Here is an 18,575-nt window from a genome sequence, read left to right as displayed (position 1 = left end):
AACTCATTTTCACATTGCTCCTTATATCCAAGCTGATTGTGGACACCCATAAATGTAGGCCTAAGAAACTTTTATTACAATTATCCAGACTTATACAGTTCAAAGCTACATGCCAACTGATGAATTTATTTGTTTAAAGAAAAATGTCCAGGGCAGAGGGAAGGGTGATGTCAGTAAGATGGCAAAATAGGAACTCCCAGCTCTCACTTCTCCACAGAACAACATCCACAGACATATATACCTTTATGGAAGCTTCAGGACTCAGGTAGGAGTTGTGACACCCCGTTGGGACCCAAGAGCATGGAAATCTGCTTCTAGAAGGTATGCCTGTGCCCCAGGAACAGGCCATCTACCATAGCCTCAGCCCCAGACCCAAAACCAGCCTACATGGTCAGCTCTAGCCCTGCTGTCCGCAGTATTAAAGGCAGTCTCTTTTCTCTGGGGACCCAACAGAAACTATATTCACCCACACCCATGACAACAGGACTGCCCTCCATGGACCCAACTAAAGATATGAAAGAAGTCCCATGACCAACAGCCATCCCAGCTTGACTGCAGTCCCAGAGGCAGCATATCTGTCTAGGGACCCAGTAGACCTTTTCCTGCAAAATCCAGTCTTTAAAGATCAAAAGAGGTGACTGCTCCTTCAGATACACAGACACCAATGCAAAATTACAAGGTCCATGAAGAATCAGGCAAACAATCCTATCAAGGGCAACTAATAAAGCTCCAGTAACCAACTCTAAAGAAGTGGAAATCTGTTAATTGCTTGACAAATAATTCAAATAATTGTCTTGAAGTTCATAGAAAAGAACACTTTTAGTACTACATGAAACCTGCAAAACAACAATGAACAAAATTATAAGTTCATTAAAAAATAGAAACATAAAAAAGAAACAAGCAGAAAATTTACAGCTGAAGAATACAATGGCTGAGCTGAGAAACTCAATAGAGATCTTCAATAGTAGGCTCAATTAGCAGAAGAAAGAATCAGTGAACTCAAGCACTGGTTATTTAAAATCATCTGGTTAGATAAACAAAAAGAAGACAAATAAAAAAGAGGGGAGAAAGACTGGGATTTATGTGACACCATCAAGTAAACCAGTGTATGTATTCTGAGAATTCCAGATGCAGAAAAGAGAGAGAAAAGGGAGAAAAACATATTTAAGAAAATCATAATTGAAAATTTCTGATATCTAGGCAGAGAGAGGGACATCGAGATTTATGAAGATCAAAAGTTCCCAATAGGTTGAATTCGAAAAGGTTTACACTGAGACACAATATAATTAAATTTTCAGAAGTCAAAGAGAGAATTTTGAAAGCAACAAGAGAAAAGGCACTTATTATATGCAAAGGAGATCCCCTTAATACTATGAGTGAATGACCTCATAGCAGAAACTTTGGAGGCCAGGAGAGAGTAAAAATTATTAATTCAAAATACTAAAAAAAAAAAGAAAATCAGCCAACCAAGAATACTTTAGATAGCAAAGCTGTCCTTTGTAAATGAAGGAAGTATAAAGACTTTCCTAGACTAACCATAACTATGGGAGTTCATCAGTTCCTCACCACTAGACCTTCCCTAAAAGAAATGCTAAAAGGAATTATTCAAATTGAATTGAAAAGAGACTAAAAAAAGTGAAAGTCTAAATTTCATTGCTAAAGGTTTTCCAGTCTTCTGTGTTTGATGATTGTTATAGCACCTGGACCTCCTCTCCCCTCTCCCCTCAGAGACTCTAGAGTGACCAGCCATTCTGGCTTGTCTGGGATTGAAGCGTTCCATAACTTGAGGTTTTCAGTGCTAAAACTGGAAAAGTTCCAGGAAAATAGTACTGAATTGGTTCTCCTACCAGAGTTCTGAGTATTAACTGGGTGGCAATTCTAACACAATGGGAGCCAACCAAATCCTGACCAAACCTAACAAGAGAGGCTTCCACAAAGATTTAAGGGTTCCAATAGCTTCCTGATACCCCCTCACCAACTCCACTCCTCTCCTCACAGCACACAAAAGGCATCCCTCTGGGAGAAGGTGACAAGTGGGGCCAGTCACTGTGGGTCTCTATCCTGAGAAGTTACTGATCCTGTGTCCCCTGTGAGTTTCTTCATAATCTTCCACCCCCACCCACCCCTCCAATACAAAAGTCTGAACTTGGCACTATCCCTAGGTACCCCAGGCCCACACTCAGCCCTTCAGTATTTACATACTTGGGAGAAGACAGGTATCTAGAAGCAAAGATTCTCCGTCTTTGCCACCTGTAGCCCCATACATAGAAAACTGCAAAGGTGCATGGGGTGGAGGTGGGTTGGTTGAGGAGATTTTCTAACTTCATCAGAACACAGGAAAGTCCAGGTGGCCGTGCACCTATTCCAAGCCACCTTGAGCATGGAGACTTTCCCCATGGGCCATGAATGAGGATGGAGCAAATTTTGAAAGAGTTCACTCCTCTATGTTCCCTACTAGCTCTGTAAAATCTTAGATCTCAATCAGATGAGTCATAACTGAGCATAATGGCCTCACCCGCCTTGACCTCTCTCTTGCCCTGAGCAGCTAGCTGTCCCAGGCCAAGCCCTTTGGACCATCAGTGCTCCCACATGACTCCATCACTTAATCTTGGAGCTTAAGCCTCTGGAAGATACTGTTGCAGAAACAAATGTTTGTCTCTGATGCAACAGGGATGCTGTTCCTCATTTCAAAGCTTGGACAAACCATATGGGCTCCCAGGCACTTACATAGGAATAGAGTTCCAGGGAGAACAGAACTGTCACCTGAAGTTTGGCTCAGGCCAGATATCCAAAGCTGGGGCTGAGGGGCATCAGACTTCCTCATGGCTAAGAGGAGCAGGAGAGGGAATTTGGTGCTGGGCTCAGCCAGGGGGAGATGAGGCAGGACTCCGATGTGTGCCATCCCACAGCCTCCACCACGCCCCTAACCTTCACCTGGGCAGCTTGCCCTTCCCCAGGGGTCCAGAGTAGGCCAAGTACCACAACCACTGTTTTCATCAGAGCCTGTAGGAACTTCACAAGGCATCTTCTTTCCCAGGTAGCTTTAGATTCCACACTTGCTAAAATACAGATGCTTTCCAAAAAAAAATATGCCAGTGGAGGAAACTTGAACATGGCAGCAGACCAATGAGCGCTTTTGTCAAGCTCTCCTAGTATATTTGCCCCTTTCTGGGTGAACTGTAGGCAGTGGGGTGTTGGGAAATCTTTACCAATAGGCTCTGGAGAAGGGGAAGCCTCCTTTGTAGCATGATTTTCATGGTGTGAATCCTCCCCCCATGACCATTTTACACCAACAATATGACGCCACTACATGTGGAGCTGGGAGAGCTGGGCAGTCACTCAGCAGTAGACAGTATTTCCAGCAGACAGACATGACATGACGTAAATATCCTTGGGCACAGATAGTAGTAAAAAGGAGTCAAATAACCATAAAGTGCTGAGTTTGGATATTTCATACTTTTGTTCTTAATATAATTTAATTTTTAATTGTGGCCATATACCATCCAGCTTGCATAATTTCTGAAAAAGCAGCATTTCACAGACACAGGTTTCCCGAGAGGACCTTCTTCCTCTAGTCAGCACACACCTGGGTGGCCTCACCAAGCACTCAGGACACCAAGTGTTCCAGCCAACCCAGGCAATGCGGGGAGACTCTGAGGTCAAGGGTTTCATCCCCCACAGGAAACAACCGTGGGCTGGGCTGCCCCGGGCTCCCACACACCGGAAGCTACTCAGGTGCCAGCAAACCTGCAGAGGATAGAACCTCTGCCCAGGGCAGAACCCCTTGCTGGCCACTGCTGGGATCCAGATGCCAAGGACAGGGCCGGAGGGGACAGGATCTCAAGGGGCTGAGGGATGCCACCTTTAGCCTGTGGTAGGGACCAGGCAGAAAGGGGAGCTACCATCACTCTGTTGTCAGACAGTAGATTCGATTCTGTCCCCTTAAAGTAAGGAAAAGGGGCCAGGGCAGGCTTTCACAATAGTCTTTTATTACAGCTGGAAACTGTGGAACCCCTTCCTATAATGGACAACGGACTGACACGCACAGTAAACACAGTAACAAGTCCCTCAGGAATAAAATAGCTCCAAGGTTGTTCTGCAGCGCCCTCTGGCATTGGCAGGGGGGATAACAGGAGAGTGGTGAGATGATATGGTTGGAAGGGGCTGGAAGGCAGCCTCTGTCCCTACAAGGACACAGGAGACAGCTCAAAACAGGTACCATGTGGCCCAGCCTTGTGTTCTCCTGGCCCCTGGTTGCCAGTCACTCTGCTGAGGGTGGAGCCCAGGGCAGGATCACTGGGCTCTGAGCAGGTCCTGGAGGTGCAGAGAGCTTGGAGGAGCCACCACAGGTCCAGTGAGTAGTCCCATGGGGCCAGCTGGGGTATGGGTGTGGTGTAGACATCACAACCCTCTTGTAACCCCTCCTTTTGCACCTGGTATCACAATCCCACACCGAAGCTGCAGATAGGAGTGTGACTGATGCAGTTCTCTGTGCAAACTCAATGTGAGGCCAGCCCTCCTGGACTCATGGTTCCTTGGGGATGATGGAACGGAGATGCTGGAACCCAGGACCAGGAGTCAGTGACCCCAACTCAGACCCCAGCTTTGCCACTCGCTGCCTGAATCCTGTGCAGTTCTGTGCTGACTCACGTCTCTCAGCCTCAGTTTCCATCCCTGCCAGGTGAGAACGATAATACCTGGCCACACAGAGGATTAGAAGATTATGTCCAAGGTGCCCAGCTGGCAGAAGATGCATAATCTGTGTTTCCTCTGTGGCATGTTCTTATGGATGGCAGAGACTGGGGCAAATGTGAATCAGCAGAAATGAGGCACTTCAGGTCAGTGGTACTTTGATAAGGTCTTTTGAGACTTGGAAAGTAGGTCTTTCAGGACCATTCAGAGCAAGCCTGCCGAGACCCAGGCCCCAGGGTTCCCCTCATCCTCATCACAGGGACCCATAGCCTCCACTGCTCCTTCTTATGCACAGGGCACAGCCTGGACTCTTTCAGAGGGACTTAAGGGGCCCTGAACCAGCAGCTCTCCACCTTGGAACAACCTGAGTCTGGTGGGTCACCAATCTCCAGACCTACCCTGGTTAGACTTTCATCTAACTGTCCCAGGTGCAGCCTGGCAGCAGTAGGTTCAAAAGCCCCTGGGCCATTCTCATGTGCAGTAGAGCTGGGAACCCTTGCCTCAACCCACAGTCTCAGTTGCTGGGAACCACAGCCACTTGGTGTCAGCCCAATCCTCCCTGAGGGTGATTTGCGTGGTGGAGGGGTCGCTTCACCCAATCAAGCCCACTCCTCTGTGTCCCCTGTGACTGGACCCTCAGTCACACTCTGAAAGCTTTAGTCCAGAGCCCCTGTCACCAGTGGCCCTGTCTTCTACTCCACCTGTCACCTGGACCTCACTGCTTCTTGCTACCAAACTCATCTCTCCCTGATAGCCACACACTTGGCTGGGCCCTGCTGACAAAGGGGCTGTTACCGCCTTCCTTCAGGGGCTGCCAAGTGGCTAAGACTGTGGTGGTCATCTGTGAAGAAGCACTAAGGAGAGAGGACACTTCAGGAGGTGGAAATGCTTCCAGTAGAAATAAATTTCCCCTTTATAATGGTGGGGTCATGTATGACCCCTCTTTGTATCCACAGGTCCAAGCACAGAACCTGATTTGTGGCTGGCACCCATTGGGATGACTCAGGGCAAGCCTGCTGAGTCCCCAGCCCCAAGGTGCCCCTCATCCTCACAGCAGGACCCATAGCCTCCACTGCTCCTTTTCAAGCTCAGGGTACAACCTGGACATACATGAATGAATGAATGAATGAAGGAAGGAAGGAAGGAAGGAAGTTGGGACTCCATGTTGGGTTCCCAGCCTCTGAACTTTTTGTGAATTATCAGATGTCTGACTTGTTACTTTGTTCCTCTGATAGATGTGTAACTCCAACCTGCACACCACTCCAGATTCGTGCTTCTTCTGCATCTGCTCAGATCCAGTCCTGGGCTGGTGCCTATATTCCATCACACTGACATTGCTTTTCAGGGCAGCCTCATGGTTACAGGGTGACCCTCAAGGCTTTTCTTAACTGCCCCAGCCTGGGAGGTTAAGGGTAAGTGTCCCTCAACCTCCCAGGCTGGGGCAGTTAGGGAAAGTGTGAGAGGTTAAAGGTAAGTGTAGGAGGTGATGGCAAGGAGAATGAAAGTCTGGAAGAGTCAGTCCCTGGGGCACCCTAGCTCCTCTGAATCCTGGTAGGGCCCGAGACTCATCCTGCATCCCATGGAGGCTCACGCCTCTTACCACAGTTGCAAGGGTGGGCAGCTCTCGGGCAGCCCTAGTCAGAGTCTACAGCTATGACCAAGTCTCTGTTGGAATTCTCTGTCTCCTTGTCCTGGGGTCTCCCCTGCAGCTGTTGCCCTGCTGGGATCTCACGCAGCTCAACTCACACATCTAGAGTTATTTTGTCTTGGCTGTCCCCACCTGGGACAGGGGTCTTGAGGTTGCCTTCACGGGGCAAACATTGGTATTGCCAGGGCAGTACACAAAAGCTCCCATTCCTGCCAAGCCTACCTAGGAGTCCTGAGCCTGGTTTCACTCTGATTTTCTAGGCAAATTCACTGCTTCCTTGGAACCCAGCTCATCCCTTTGTTTCTTCTGAACTCCTTGGGTGACCTGTCAATCCCCTTCTCTCTAGAGACTTCCTGCAAACAGGACTCCCTTCCTAAGGGATCTAAGGAGTTTGCTTCTTTCCCTGAACCACCCCAGCCCCGCAGTTCTGCAGATGTCAAAAACCAAAAGAGGCAGATCCGTAGAGAAATGGGAGCTCAGAGGCCGACCAATGGTGCTGCATGTTTTCCTTCCCAGTGTGAAGGCCGCCACAGCCAGGACCACAGCCAGGAAGACCCCAGCAGGGATGGCAGTGCTGTGATAGCTTCCCTGGGAGCTGGCCATCTCCTCCACATCAGCCACCAACAGGTCTAGGAAGGAGAGGAGATCGCAGTAATAGAGTAAGGACAAGGATGGAGCCTGGCAGAGGAGAAGAGGAAGACAAGCAAAGACCGTGGCCCCTATGCATGGTAAAGGCAGTCAGAACTGTTTGGTGGCAAGGGATTAAAAAACTTGGAAAAGGAAGTGCTAGATGGGAAACTGAGGACAGACCGCAATGGGCAGCTGAGTGTCAGCCAAGGAGAGTCAGGGAAGGTTTTCTGAGCAGAAACTGGGAACTGGGCTTTGGGAGAACAAATCTAGCCTGAGGCTCCAGATGGATAGGAGGGGAGAGAGTTGGGCATTTTAGATCAGCTGGAAAATGATCACAAGAGTCCTAGGTAAGAGGCCCCCAGGACGTGAGCTACTGCAGCGGCTGCAGGGAACAAAAGGGAGAGAAGGAAAGTTAGCCTGTGCCAGCAGGTGCCGTCGCCCTGCCCTGCTGTCCTTTGCTCCTCACTCCCGCCCTGTTGCATGTACCATGCATGAGACTTACTCTGAATTGCATCTTTTCCTGTAAGACTGTAAGCCCCTCAAGGGCATGGATTTGATCTACATCTGTTTATTGATCTGCCTCTTGGCACATAACAGGCCTTTATTCAACATGCATTGAATGAATGAATAAGTGAGGAAAGAGTGCGGAATCAGCTGGACATGAAGATAGCCTGAATAGGAATCAAGATGAGAGAGAGCTGTCAAAGATGCCCGTGGGCAGCGCCCTGACCAAGGAGAGGGTATGTGACAATTACTGCTGCCCCATCCACCCCCAATGCCATGGCCACCACGTCCATTGACCTGGCCCCAGCCTGGGCCAGAAATTCTGGGCATCACTCTGCAAACATTCATTCCCTCATCTCACACCCACAACACAGCCGCAGGTGCGCTCCCTGTTCTAGAGGAGAAAAGTGACATGGCTTGTGCCGAGCAGAGCCTGCCAGTGGTCAGAACAAATCCATGCTGCTGGCATCCCCACAGCCCTGTCTAGACCCTGATGTCAACACGTCGGCTGTTATAGTTATCATCATTGTGAGGAATACTGTCATCATGTGTTGTTAACACGGGTGAAAACAACAAGAGTAACAAAAACTACCGTTTACCAAGCACTCAATGACTTGTACCAGGCACAGGCTGAGGCAGTTTCTCCAAAATTCCTTTATGTAACTCTCTCAACAGTGCTAAGAAGTAACAACATTTTCATTTTGCAAATAGGAAGCATGGGTTCTGGGAGGTCAGGTTCGTGGGACATCCAGGTCAAAACTCTCTGGACCATGCCCTTCAATGGGTCCTCCAAGGACTATGAGCCTTGGGGGAGGCGGGAACCAGGTCTGATTCAACTCTGTATGGCCAGGTGTATCACAGTGGAGTGCTCAAATTTGAGTTGGAACATGAAACCACGAGAAACATCCCAAGTCCCCGAGAGTCAGGGGTGTGCGCCCCGCTGGCCAGTGGAGTCTGAGAGCGACCACCTACCAAGGCTCCTCTTCTTGGCGTGGTGGGTCTGCAGCTGGATGGGACCCAGGACGACATCCACCTTTTCCTGGTAGGAGCCCACATCCCTCTTGGACCTCACCACGCAGCCTCGGTAGCAGCGGGAAGAGTAGTCATACGCCCTGCACACCACCATTTTACACTGCAGGTACACGGAGGGGAAGCGGCTCAGGAAGTGGAAGGCACTGAACCGGAAGCGGGCAATGCCAGGAGACGGCTGTGCGTAGGGCCGGTAGCTTTCATCTTTCACGCATCTGAAAGAGAACAGCAGCCCCTTAGCTCTCACCAAGGCACGATTCCTCATGACTCAGCCATGCCAGGTGAGAAACTCCACAGCCTGTCCTCACTGCCCTGGCATCCTGCACACCTCACCTTCCTTCTGTCAGAACATGTGGCTCAGACACTTACTGCGGGGCCTGCAGACAAATCCTGGCAACTGAGGTACCTCACTGGTATCTTTAGGCAGCAAATCCTGGCGGGGCTTTCCCAACAGATAAGCAGGCCCCATACTGCATAGTGGGTTGGGGCCTAATCCCACAAAGACCACATCCTCGATGGCCCCAGGTAAGCCAGGTGAGTCAGGGAAATAGCTGGAGTTTAGAGCCTAGGAGCAGGACCCAGAGACAGGGCAGAAAAGAAAATGACCTTTCCTTCTCTCTCCTGGTGCCAGAGCCAGGCAAGGTCCCATCCGGCTGCACTCTGAGTACAGTGTCCTGGCCCTCCTTCTCCCAAGACCAATCTCTCCTGACCCTCCTCAGCCTGCTCTGAGCTCCAAGAGCTGTACTTTCCACACTGGCCTGCAAACCCTCCAGGAGCCCCTACCCCAGTATCAACTCTATCCTCTTTCCCTCAGGCATCTCCTCTCAGGTGGTGTCAGAAGGAAAATAACCTCAGGATATACTTACAGGAATTTTCCTAAGATATGGAAGAAGCAGCTCACACTACCCCAGTTATTATAGAATGGTGGGATTTTGAAGGACATAGGAAAGAGAAGAGCCAGGACAGCTGGCCCACAGGCCCAGGATGGGCATTTCTCACAGGTGGTGGGTATAGTCTCCATGGCAGCCTGGCTGCACCCAGGAACCTGGCCAGGACCCACTCCCCTCCTTCTGTCTTCCAGAGCCTCCTTCCCTCCTCCATGTGCAACCCAGATTCTCTTAAACACTGAGATTTTTTTTTTCACAGCAGTTCCCTTAGTGGCAAAGGAGGAAGCAAAAATAGCCAGAGGCTTGTTCAGAGGTGGGGTCCTTGGGAAAAAGGTTAGGGTCACTCAGAAGCCTCCGGGCAGTCACTGTGTTTGTCATAAAACCCTACCATTCAGGGCTCCACACAGACCAGAATGCCACAGCCAGGCACAGCCAAGGCTACACCTTGGAATCACTCAAGGAGTGCTTTCAGTGGCCCAGAATCATGCACCTGCCACATGGCAAAGCTGGTAATTCAACCTTGGTCTGCTCCAAATCAATGCCTTTCCCACTATACACAGGTCTTTTTAACCCTATGGCTGGAGTTCAGTCACCTGAAGTCTAATCCCAGTTTACAGCTAACGTACTGGGTGAACACTGCTGAGCTGTCTATCCTCCCCAGGTGTTAACTGGAGATGATACACGGTCATCCTACCTGATGAGAAATCAGGGATGTGATACAGAACACAGAGTAAAAGCACTTCAAAAGGTAAAGCTGCAGGACGCTACTACAGGTAGAAAGGGATCTAGTTAAGCTTGAAGCCCTGGGAACTGCAGTTCATCAAAATTCGCATTCCTTAAGCCTTTGAGGCTACTGGTGTTTGAGTTATCAAGTAAAGGTTTAAGGCCATTGCATAAAGACACTCCTTACCCGCTCCGGATTAGATCATAAGTCAAAGACGTGAAGTCATTGTAGTATGGTGATGCCACACAGGTGTCCACAAACAAGGCCAGCGTGGCATCAGAATGGAGGATTTCAGCCTGAAGGTACAAGTCCTGGTTCAGGTCCACGTAGTAAGGGCTGCTGGTCACAGGATACAAGAAAGAGGGGGAAGAATAAAAGGAAATGTTCACGTCGAAATTGCCATATTGCACTTCTTCGACCCGGATGGTGTCATTAGCAATGTACATGGTGTTGACCCAGGTGTTCTGAAGCATCCTGCAGCTGACGTGAATAAGTAGGTCCTTCCTCCTCTTGATGATGCCATGGGAGACAGCTGCTTTGAGGAAGTTGGAATAGTTGATGGTGTCATTGTCTACCTAGGAGGGGCAGGCAGGAGAGCAGAGTCAGGCACATGTCACCTGCTAAGGGAATCCCATGGCTGATTTGGGTGTGAATGAGACGGACAACATGACGCTACAAGACTTCCACCCCTCCCAGAACCACTCAGAGATGGCGTGTGCCTATCCTTTGGCTACAAGCAGGCAGAGGGCGCCAGAGTCCACACTCTGGGTCCAGGTCTGGGGAAGAGCCAAATGAAGGGGTTCTGCGTTCTCCACCTGCTCTTAGTGTATGTTTTCTGACTTTAAACTGTCTTAAAAAAAGGTTTTTTTGCTTTATATTCCAGTGCCAACAGTTGTCACAATAAACCGTATGACTTAACAATCAACCATATGACCCTTCTTACTCTTTCAAAGACACTCTCAAGAGCTTTCCGTTGAACTCTATATGTTAACATAAATATTTGCGTGGATGTCACATTTGCATATGGCGTCTATGATGGAAGTAAACTCTGAATCCACTCCAAACAATGCACATGGAATGCAGATTTATTTCTTGGTCAGAAGAAGCAGATCTGATTTTAGATTAAAATCCATTATTAGATACTGCTCAGTTTGGAAGGAAGTCAGTTTGGTATGTAATGGAAAGTCTTACAGATAAGTCAATGGGTATTTCCACAGAGACAATCCATCTCGTGGTGGGAGGGCCTCATCTAGCTCAGCCACACCAGCAAACTTTTATCACATATCTGCTAACCAGGCCAGCCTGGTGCAGCTGTAGGGAGCTCCAGCCATGGATCGCCCAGCCCTACGTCTGCGTCTAGACTCGCGGGTCACGGCCATTATTGCCTTGGGCAAGTGGCTTACCTTCTGCAAGTCTTTGTTGCCTCATAATTAAGTGGGAATAAAGTTGTCCTGATAATTTTAAAAGTCAGATAGCACACTTGGTTCAGTGCCTGGCATCCATATGAGCTGTTGATAATACTATATCAACTCTTAGGCTCAGGACTGGGGTACTGGGGGTTGCAAAGATGAACAAAGCATTGGCCCTGCCCCTGAAGCACTCAGTGTGATAGGCAATATGAGTATTTAAAGAAAATAGAGGAGGCCAGGCACAGTGACTCATGCCTGTAATCCCAGCATTTAGGAGGCCAAGGCAAGAGGATCACTTGAGCTTGGGAGTTCGAGACCATCCTGGAACACATAGCAAGATCCCACCTCTACAAAGAAAAACTGTTTAAATTAGCTAGATGTGGTGGTGCATGCCCATAGTCCCAGCTACTCTAGAGGCTTAGGCTGGAAGATCACTTAAGCCCAGGAGTTCAATTCTGCTGTGAGCTATGATCTGCCCCTGCACTCCAGCCTGGGCAATAGAATGAGAACCTGTCATTAAAAAGTTAAAATAAAATAAAAATAAACAAGTGGAGGAATAAGAATGTGGCATGTGCTATGCATGACCAGCCAAGTGGGCAGAAACAGGGCGACAGGGTTGTCTGGCTGCTCCAAATGGGTGTGAACGAGTGTGAATGGTTGTGAATGGGTGTGAACGGGTGTGAAGGGCCCTCAGCAGAACCACTCAAGTATCAGTCTCCAGGATGCATACTTGGCACAGGGGCAATGGTCACCTTCAGTGGACTGACCTCCATTGACCAAACTCACAACAAGCCAGAACTCAACACAATTAAGGCCGGCCACAGTGGCTTACACCTATAATCCCAGCACTTTGGGAGGCCAGAGCGGGTGAATCACCTGAGGTCAGGCGTTTGAGACCAGCCTGGCCAACATGGTGAAACTCTGTCTCTACTAAAAATACAAGAAAATTAGCTGGGCATGGTGGCAGGCACTTGTAATCCCAGCTACTCAGGAGCCTGAGGCAGGAGAATTGCTTGAACCTGGGAAGCAGAGATTGCAGTGAGCCGAGATCGTGCCACTGCACTCCAGTCTGGGCAACAGAGGGAAACTCTGTCTCAAAATAAATAAATAAATAAATAAATAATCAACAAAATTAAGGTACAGGGTGAAATACAAAAGCCAGTTTGAATAGAACACATGTGTGGCATGCCCAATATACACTCATCTTTGCAAGTAAATCTACCAGGCCCATTAAAGTCCTCTCCAAAGCGGAAATGGTGTATTGGAGCCTAAGGGAGCCAGGTGACCACATGCCTGCTGCAGGCCCTTAGAACCAGCCTCCAAAGCCCAGGGGCCCAGCCAGCTGCTACATGAGAGTCCCTTTGCCCCTCAGTGTTTCTTGTGTGTCAAAGAGCGGGGTTGACTTTGCCAGGTAATGAACAGCATGACCTTGGCACCTAGCATGGTGCCTGCCACATGGCGCCTGCCACCCAGCAAACAATAGGACATTGGTGAATGAACATGATCCCGACAAACCGAAGCCATCTGAACGTGTGTGTGCCAATGTGCATGCTCTGTGCCATTCATGCCGTGTATACTCTACACTCCCAAGCCAAATAAAAGCATTGGCAACTTTTTCTGTCTTTGCTTAAAATAATTATTTAGGTTCGAGACAAAAATTCAGAATTTAGAGTGGCTAACTTAGAATAAATTTATGCAAAGTTAAATGCCACTATGACAATGTCCTGTTCAATGAGGCCTGATATACGATTGCTACAATAAGAGTCAGAGCAACTCCAGCCCAAGCAGCTCCTTCCTGCCCCTCTGCCATCTGCCCCCTCTGCTGTTCATCCCTACCACTTCCTGGCTGAGTAGCCTTGGTGATACCTCAACAAATGGTAGCTGCAGAGGCCAACTGACTGTGGAGCTAATGAAGCTGGAGCTTTGGGGCACCCTCTGCCCTGCCCGGTGCAATGTGCAGGCCTCCTCCAAGGCCTAGCAATGTTTTTGCACAGCCACACGTTTTTACAAAACTTATAAAAGTTCAGTCAGTTGGCCTCTGCAGCTACCATTTGTTGAGGTATCACCATCTGAGATGACTTCTGCATCCAATTCTGGGTGAAAGTGAAGCCAAAATGGTGTGTCCCTTCTCTACAGGCTTGAAGGTGGCTGCAACTATGATTATACTGAAATTTTCAACAGCTCCTACCACAGGTTTCTGTGGTTTGCCTGGGACTTTGCAGATTTTAGCATAGAAAGTCCTACGTGTTCCAGGAAACCCCTCACTCCGGGCAAACGGGGACAGGTAGTGACCCTACAGTGGCAGATGCTGTGATTCGTCCTCGTCACACTCCCCCAGTTCTCATCGAGTATTCTATCATCATCCCCACTTTATGGGGGAGGCTGAGCCGAGAGGCACCAAGGCTACTCAGCCAGGAAGTGGTGGGGCTACTGTTGGCATCTGAGAAGGCAGAAAACATTATGCTGAGCAAAGAAAGCCGGATGGAGAAGAGTGGGTGTTCTGTGATTCCATTCATATGAAACTTAGAAAGAGAAAGTAAGCGTGTAATGACTGAAAGCTGGTATCTGGCTGCCAGCTGCCAAGCTGGCAGGCTGATCCCTTGTATTCTTTGGCTTAATAAAGCCCCTGCCCCTCTCAACACCCACCCCCCAAAACCCTAACTATATAAACTTCAGGCCCTGCAAAATCTGGAGCTGCCCCAGGAGCTGCTGTTGTTACTGCTGATGGGAGAGGCAGCCTGCCAGATGCCCTCTCTGCTGAACACAGCTGGAGAGGCTCTGCCTGCTAAGCTTCCTTCCTCTTATTTGGAAGTGACTGCAGCCATATCACAGCATCAAAGGTTTATCTTCCTTTATTCCGATTATGTCCTGATTATACCCAGATCATAATTTCTATATCCCCAGAATTCAAAAAGCACAGCACATACCACTATAAGAAAGCTTGTGCACTGGGACATGGAGTGGAAAGCCCCAGGCTTACCTGCTTGATGGTGCCGCAGCCTGAGTAGGGAATTGTGAATATCACCTGGCTCGGTGTTATCTGGGGCCGACACTGGTAGTATCCGTTCCAGTTGGAAATGACAAGGTCACTGGCAGAAAAGCCCAGGGACTGGAGGTAGCTCCTGCTCACACTGGCTCGCATGTGATTCGGCAGACAGAGCAGGTCTAATGGACAAGGACACATAAGACACTCAGTCAGCGCCCTGGACTCCACAAGTATTATGGGGCCGGATGCTCTTTCCACTTAAAAAGTACAAAGATCAGGGTGGCTGACAGGGAGAGTCAGCACTTAGGATGTGGGCATAGGCCTCATTGCAACCCCCAAGGTACCCTGGGGTCAAGCCAGCCCCAAACTTATGAAAGCCCAAGGAGAGCACGTGGAGTCAGGATTCCTCTGATGGAGAAGTGGAGGTGGGATTTTTAAATAAGTGGAATATTTGGCGAAGTTTCCATTTATCTATGAAGTAAAGTAACTGTATGGTTGAATTGTGGGGATGTCATGAAACAAGGTCTTTTAGCCATGAAGCAAGCCGATCTTTAATCCTGAGTGCATAAGCCACCCTGCCTGGTCATTGGCCAATCTACACATCAGTCCATACAGCAACTCAAATCATGGCCATACAATCTCTGCTGGAAGTGGCTGAGTGACCTTATCTCAGCCACTTCCAGCCACTCAGCTCAGTTCATCTTCAGATAGAAGCCAAATGTGTTAGGTCTCAGGCCATCGTCACAGTGTCCCTCACTCTGAGAAAGTCACAGGTTTCAAGCCAACTGCTTACCTCTGCCTTTGGCACTGACTCATTACTCACTGCTAAGAGCATTATCTGAGACCTTCTACTTAGGTTATTACCCTCTGATGACCACAGTAAGGCCAATCATCATCCGTCAGCCAGTTCTAGCCCTGACTTCATTTCTGGGCAGCCAGAGTCCCAAGGCCCACTGCTCCTAGCCCCTTTCAGCAGGCAATCAAGCCCCGGTGACCTGAAAGCGTTCCTTCATTTCTTATTTCACAACCACGGGACAGTTGAGCCACAGAAGCTCTCAGGATGTCCCCAGTCCCCCCAGAGCATTCCCACAGGGGGACTTACTGGTGCTGTCATTGGAGGGACTGGAGTAGTACTCAGCCCGGAACCCTCTCTTCGCAATGCTGTGGTCGCTGATGAAGCGAATGGACATGAAGTTGGAGGAGGAAGTGAAGGAGCCACTGGCCCCATCACAAACTCGAGCAATGAGAGGGGAACTGTGGTAAGGGCCGTCGAAAACTTCAATATAATCATAGTTGCAGCCGCCTTCAAGCCTGCAGAGAGAGGACACACTGTTTTGGCTTCATTTCCTCCCAGAATTTGATGCAGGGAGTCAGATCTCAGGGTGGGGTCACACCTCTGTGCCAGAAACTCTGACAAAGTTCATCATTGAAAGTCATAGTTCTCCTTGGCTGGGCACAGTGGCTCACATCTATAATCCCAGCACTTTGGGAGGCTGAGATGGGTGGATCACCTGAGGTTAGAAGTTCAAGACCAGCCTGGCCAACATGGTGAAACTCTGTCTCTAATAAAAATACAAAAATTAGCCAGGCATGGTGGCATGCTCCTGTGATCCCAGCTACTTGAGAGGCTGAGGCAGGAGAATCGCTGGAACCTGGGAGGTGGAGGTTGCAGTGTGCCAAGATCATGCCACTGCACTCCAGTTTGGGCAACAGAGTGAGACCCTGTCTCAAAAAAATAAAAAAATAATAATTAAAAAAAGGAAAGTCTTAGGTCTCCTAAAATCAAGGGAGTCTCATCTTCCTCAGCCTCCATGCCTGGGTTTTAGTCCTGCCCTTTGCAGTCAAGCATATGAAATCTACAGCCCCTCACCTGTCAGCCCTTTACATCAAGAAAGGAAGGGCTCATATCCTAATTTAAACCATTTTTCTTCCATCGAAAAGTCCCTAGTGCCCCCACAGAATAAAATTAATATCCATGAGGTCATAGTGAGAGAAATAAATAATTGAATAAATAAATATTGAGCAAGTCAAATAATCTCTCTGAAGCTTTTCCTACTTACAAAGGCAAAATTCTGATCCATGTACCCTGAAGAGGGCTGTGGTGAAGCTCAAATAAAACATACAGCAAACAGCTTTGTAAAATGTCACAAATGGTGATGGTCATTTCTATCAAGATGCTGGTTAAAGAACTGGACATGGTTAACCTTCTCCCATAGGACTGCACAAGCTTTACGTGCAATCTTTGTATTGTAATGAAAAAAAGAATAAAATGATGGACCTTTTGCAAAATCCCAAATGAATTACTAAGGCAGAGACTCTAAAGCCCACTGCAAACAGAAATCAACAGAGAAAACAATTTTGTTCAACAGTGGCCGTTAGAGAGGAAATTAGTGCAACCGTTTGTTCGGGACACTAGAAAATACTGGTGCCTCTTCACGGTCATCTGGGCCACTCACCTCCTTGGATAAATCATACATTAATGTACTTTGGATGTCAGGCGCAGTGGCTTACACCTGTAATCCCAGCACTTTGGGAGGTTGAGGTGGGAGGATCACCAGAGGTCAGGAATTCTAGACCAGCCTGGCCAAAATGGTGAAAGCCTGTCTCTAATAAAAATACAAAAATTAGCCAGGTGTAGTGGTGTGTGCCTATAATCCCAGCTATTTGAGAGGCTGAGGCAGGAGAATCGCTTGCACCTGGGAGGCAGAGTTTGCAGTGAGCCGAGATTGTGCCACTGCACTCCAGCCTGGGTGACAGAGCAAGACTCCATCTCAAAAACAAACAAACAAAAAACATGCTTTTGGTCATGTCCCCTCTGCCTAAAACAATGACTTCTACTTGTGATTGGATGAAGAGCAGATACCCTATCCTCGGCAGCAGCAATTCCTCCACCTCTGCCTGATCCCTGGGGAACTCACATGAAGGAATGAGGGAGTGGAGAAAAAGGGTTCCACAAAGCAGATACGATTGTGTTCGTTTTGTTTTCCTGAGACAGGGTCTTACTTTGTTGCATGGAGCTGGAGTGCACTGGCGCTATCAGAGCTCACTACAGCCTTGAACTCCCGGGCTCTAGCGATCCTCCCACCTCAGCCTCCTGAGTAGCTGGGACTACAGGTGCAGGCCACCACGCCCAGCTAATTTTTGTATTTTTTGTAGATATGGGGGTCTCCCTATGTTGCCAAAACTGGTCTTGAACTCCCAGGCTCAAGTGATCCTCCTGCCTTGGCCTCCCAAAGTGTTGGAATTAACAAGCCTGAGGCACCATACCTGGCCAGTGTGCTGGTTAATAGGATTATTTGTGTTATTATTGCCCCTAAGACTGTCATGACTCCTAGCAACCATCTTTTTCCATTGGATAACATTTTGTAAATATTTTCACATCTCTCTCTCTCTCTTCTCTTTCTCGTGACCTTCCCGTAATGAGCAAAGAGAGGAAAGCAGGTATTTTATTCCCCTGTTTTGACTGAGGCTCAGGAAAGTTGAGTGACTTCCTGTGGTCACATAGCAAATTTGTGGCAGACCTAGGACTTGAAACCAGAGCTTCTGTCCACTCCAAGGCTCTGTGCTCCTACTCTCCACAGGAGGCCTCTGGGCTAGGTCAAAAACTTCTCCTGGACAAACATCTCTCCTGATGCTCTAAGTATCATTTATTCCCTCTTGAAAGGTCTGTGGGGCTCCCAGGCATTCTTCATGGTACACACTTACTGGACATCTCTGAAGATCACAGTCACACGGTAGTTGCTTTGAACCTCAATGTCCCACACACAGTTGGCATTGTTCGGATAGTTCCCAGGATAGAATGGGCTGGAGAAGTGTCCTGATGGTTGGTTCAGGAAGCCTCCACAGGAATAATTTGCTGTCAGGACAAAACAGGCATCCTGGTGGCCCCAGAGCACACTGCACTGTCACCTGGGGACTATCTTAAATTTAAATTACTTTAACAGTTTTAAAAATAATTCCCAAGACAGAAATCAAAGAAGAGCAAGAGGTGGCCTCAACTGAGACTGTCCACTGAGGGCTGGCGGGCACTCTTGCAGGGAGACCATGTTTGGGGAAGCCATCTCCT

General features: G+C 48.6%; 1 protein-coding gene across 1 annotated transcript in view; it reads right to left on the bottom strand.

Annotated features, from left to right (window-relative positions):
- Positions 1 to 8,109: 8,109 nt before the first annotated feature.
- The window catches only part of LOC116554062 (deleted in malignant brain tumors 1 protein-like), a 54,975-nt gene continuing 44,509 nt past the window's right edge, over positions 8,110 to 18,575 (bottom strand). The window contains exons 26-30 of the mRNA XM_032281908.1: positions 18,215 to 18,365; positions 15,612 to 15,820; positions 14,504 to 14,688; positions 10,301 to 10,689; positions 8,110 to 8,718 (exon numbers count right to left, since the gene is read on the bottom strand). Of these exons, the coding sequence (XP_032137799.1) occupies positions 8,397 to 8,718; positions 10,301 to 10,689; positions 14,504 to 14,688; positions 15,612 to 15,820; positions 18,215 to 18,365 (1,256 nt within the window). The 3' untranslated portion in view covers positions 8,110 to 8,396. The remainder of the gene's footprint in view (positions 8,719 to 10,300; positions 10,690 to 14,503; positions 14,689 to 15,611; positions 15,821 to 18,214; positions 18,366 to 18,575) is intronic.

Source organism: Sapajus apella, unplaced genomic scaffold (assembly GCF_009761245.1).
Source record: "Sapajus apella isolate SASKATOON/1434 unplaced genomic scaffold, GSC_monkey_1.0 scaffold13, whole genome shotgun sequence".
NCBI classification, from domain to species: domain Eukaryota; kingdom Metazoa; phylum Chordata; class Mammalia; order Primates; family Cebidae; genus Sapajus; species Sapajus apella.
Note: the sequence above shows the minus strand (reverse complement) of the source record. Positions and strands in the feature narration are given on the sequence as shown.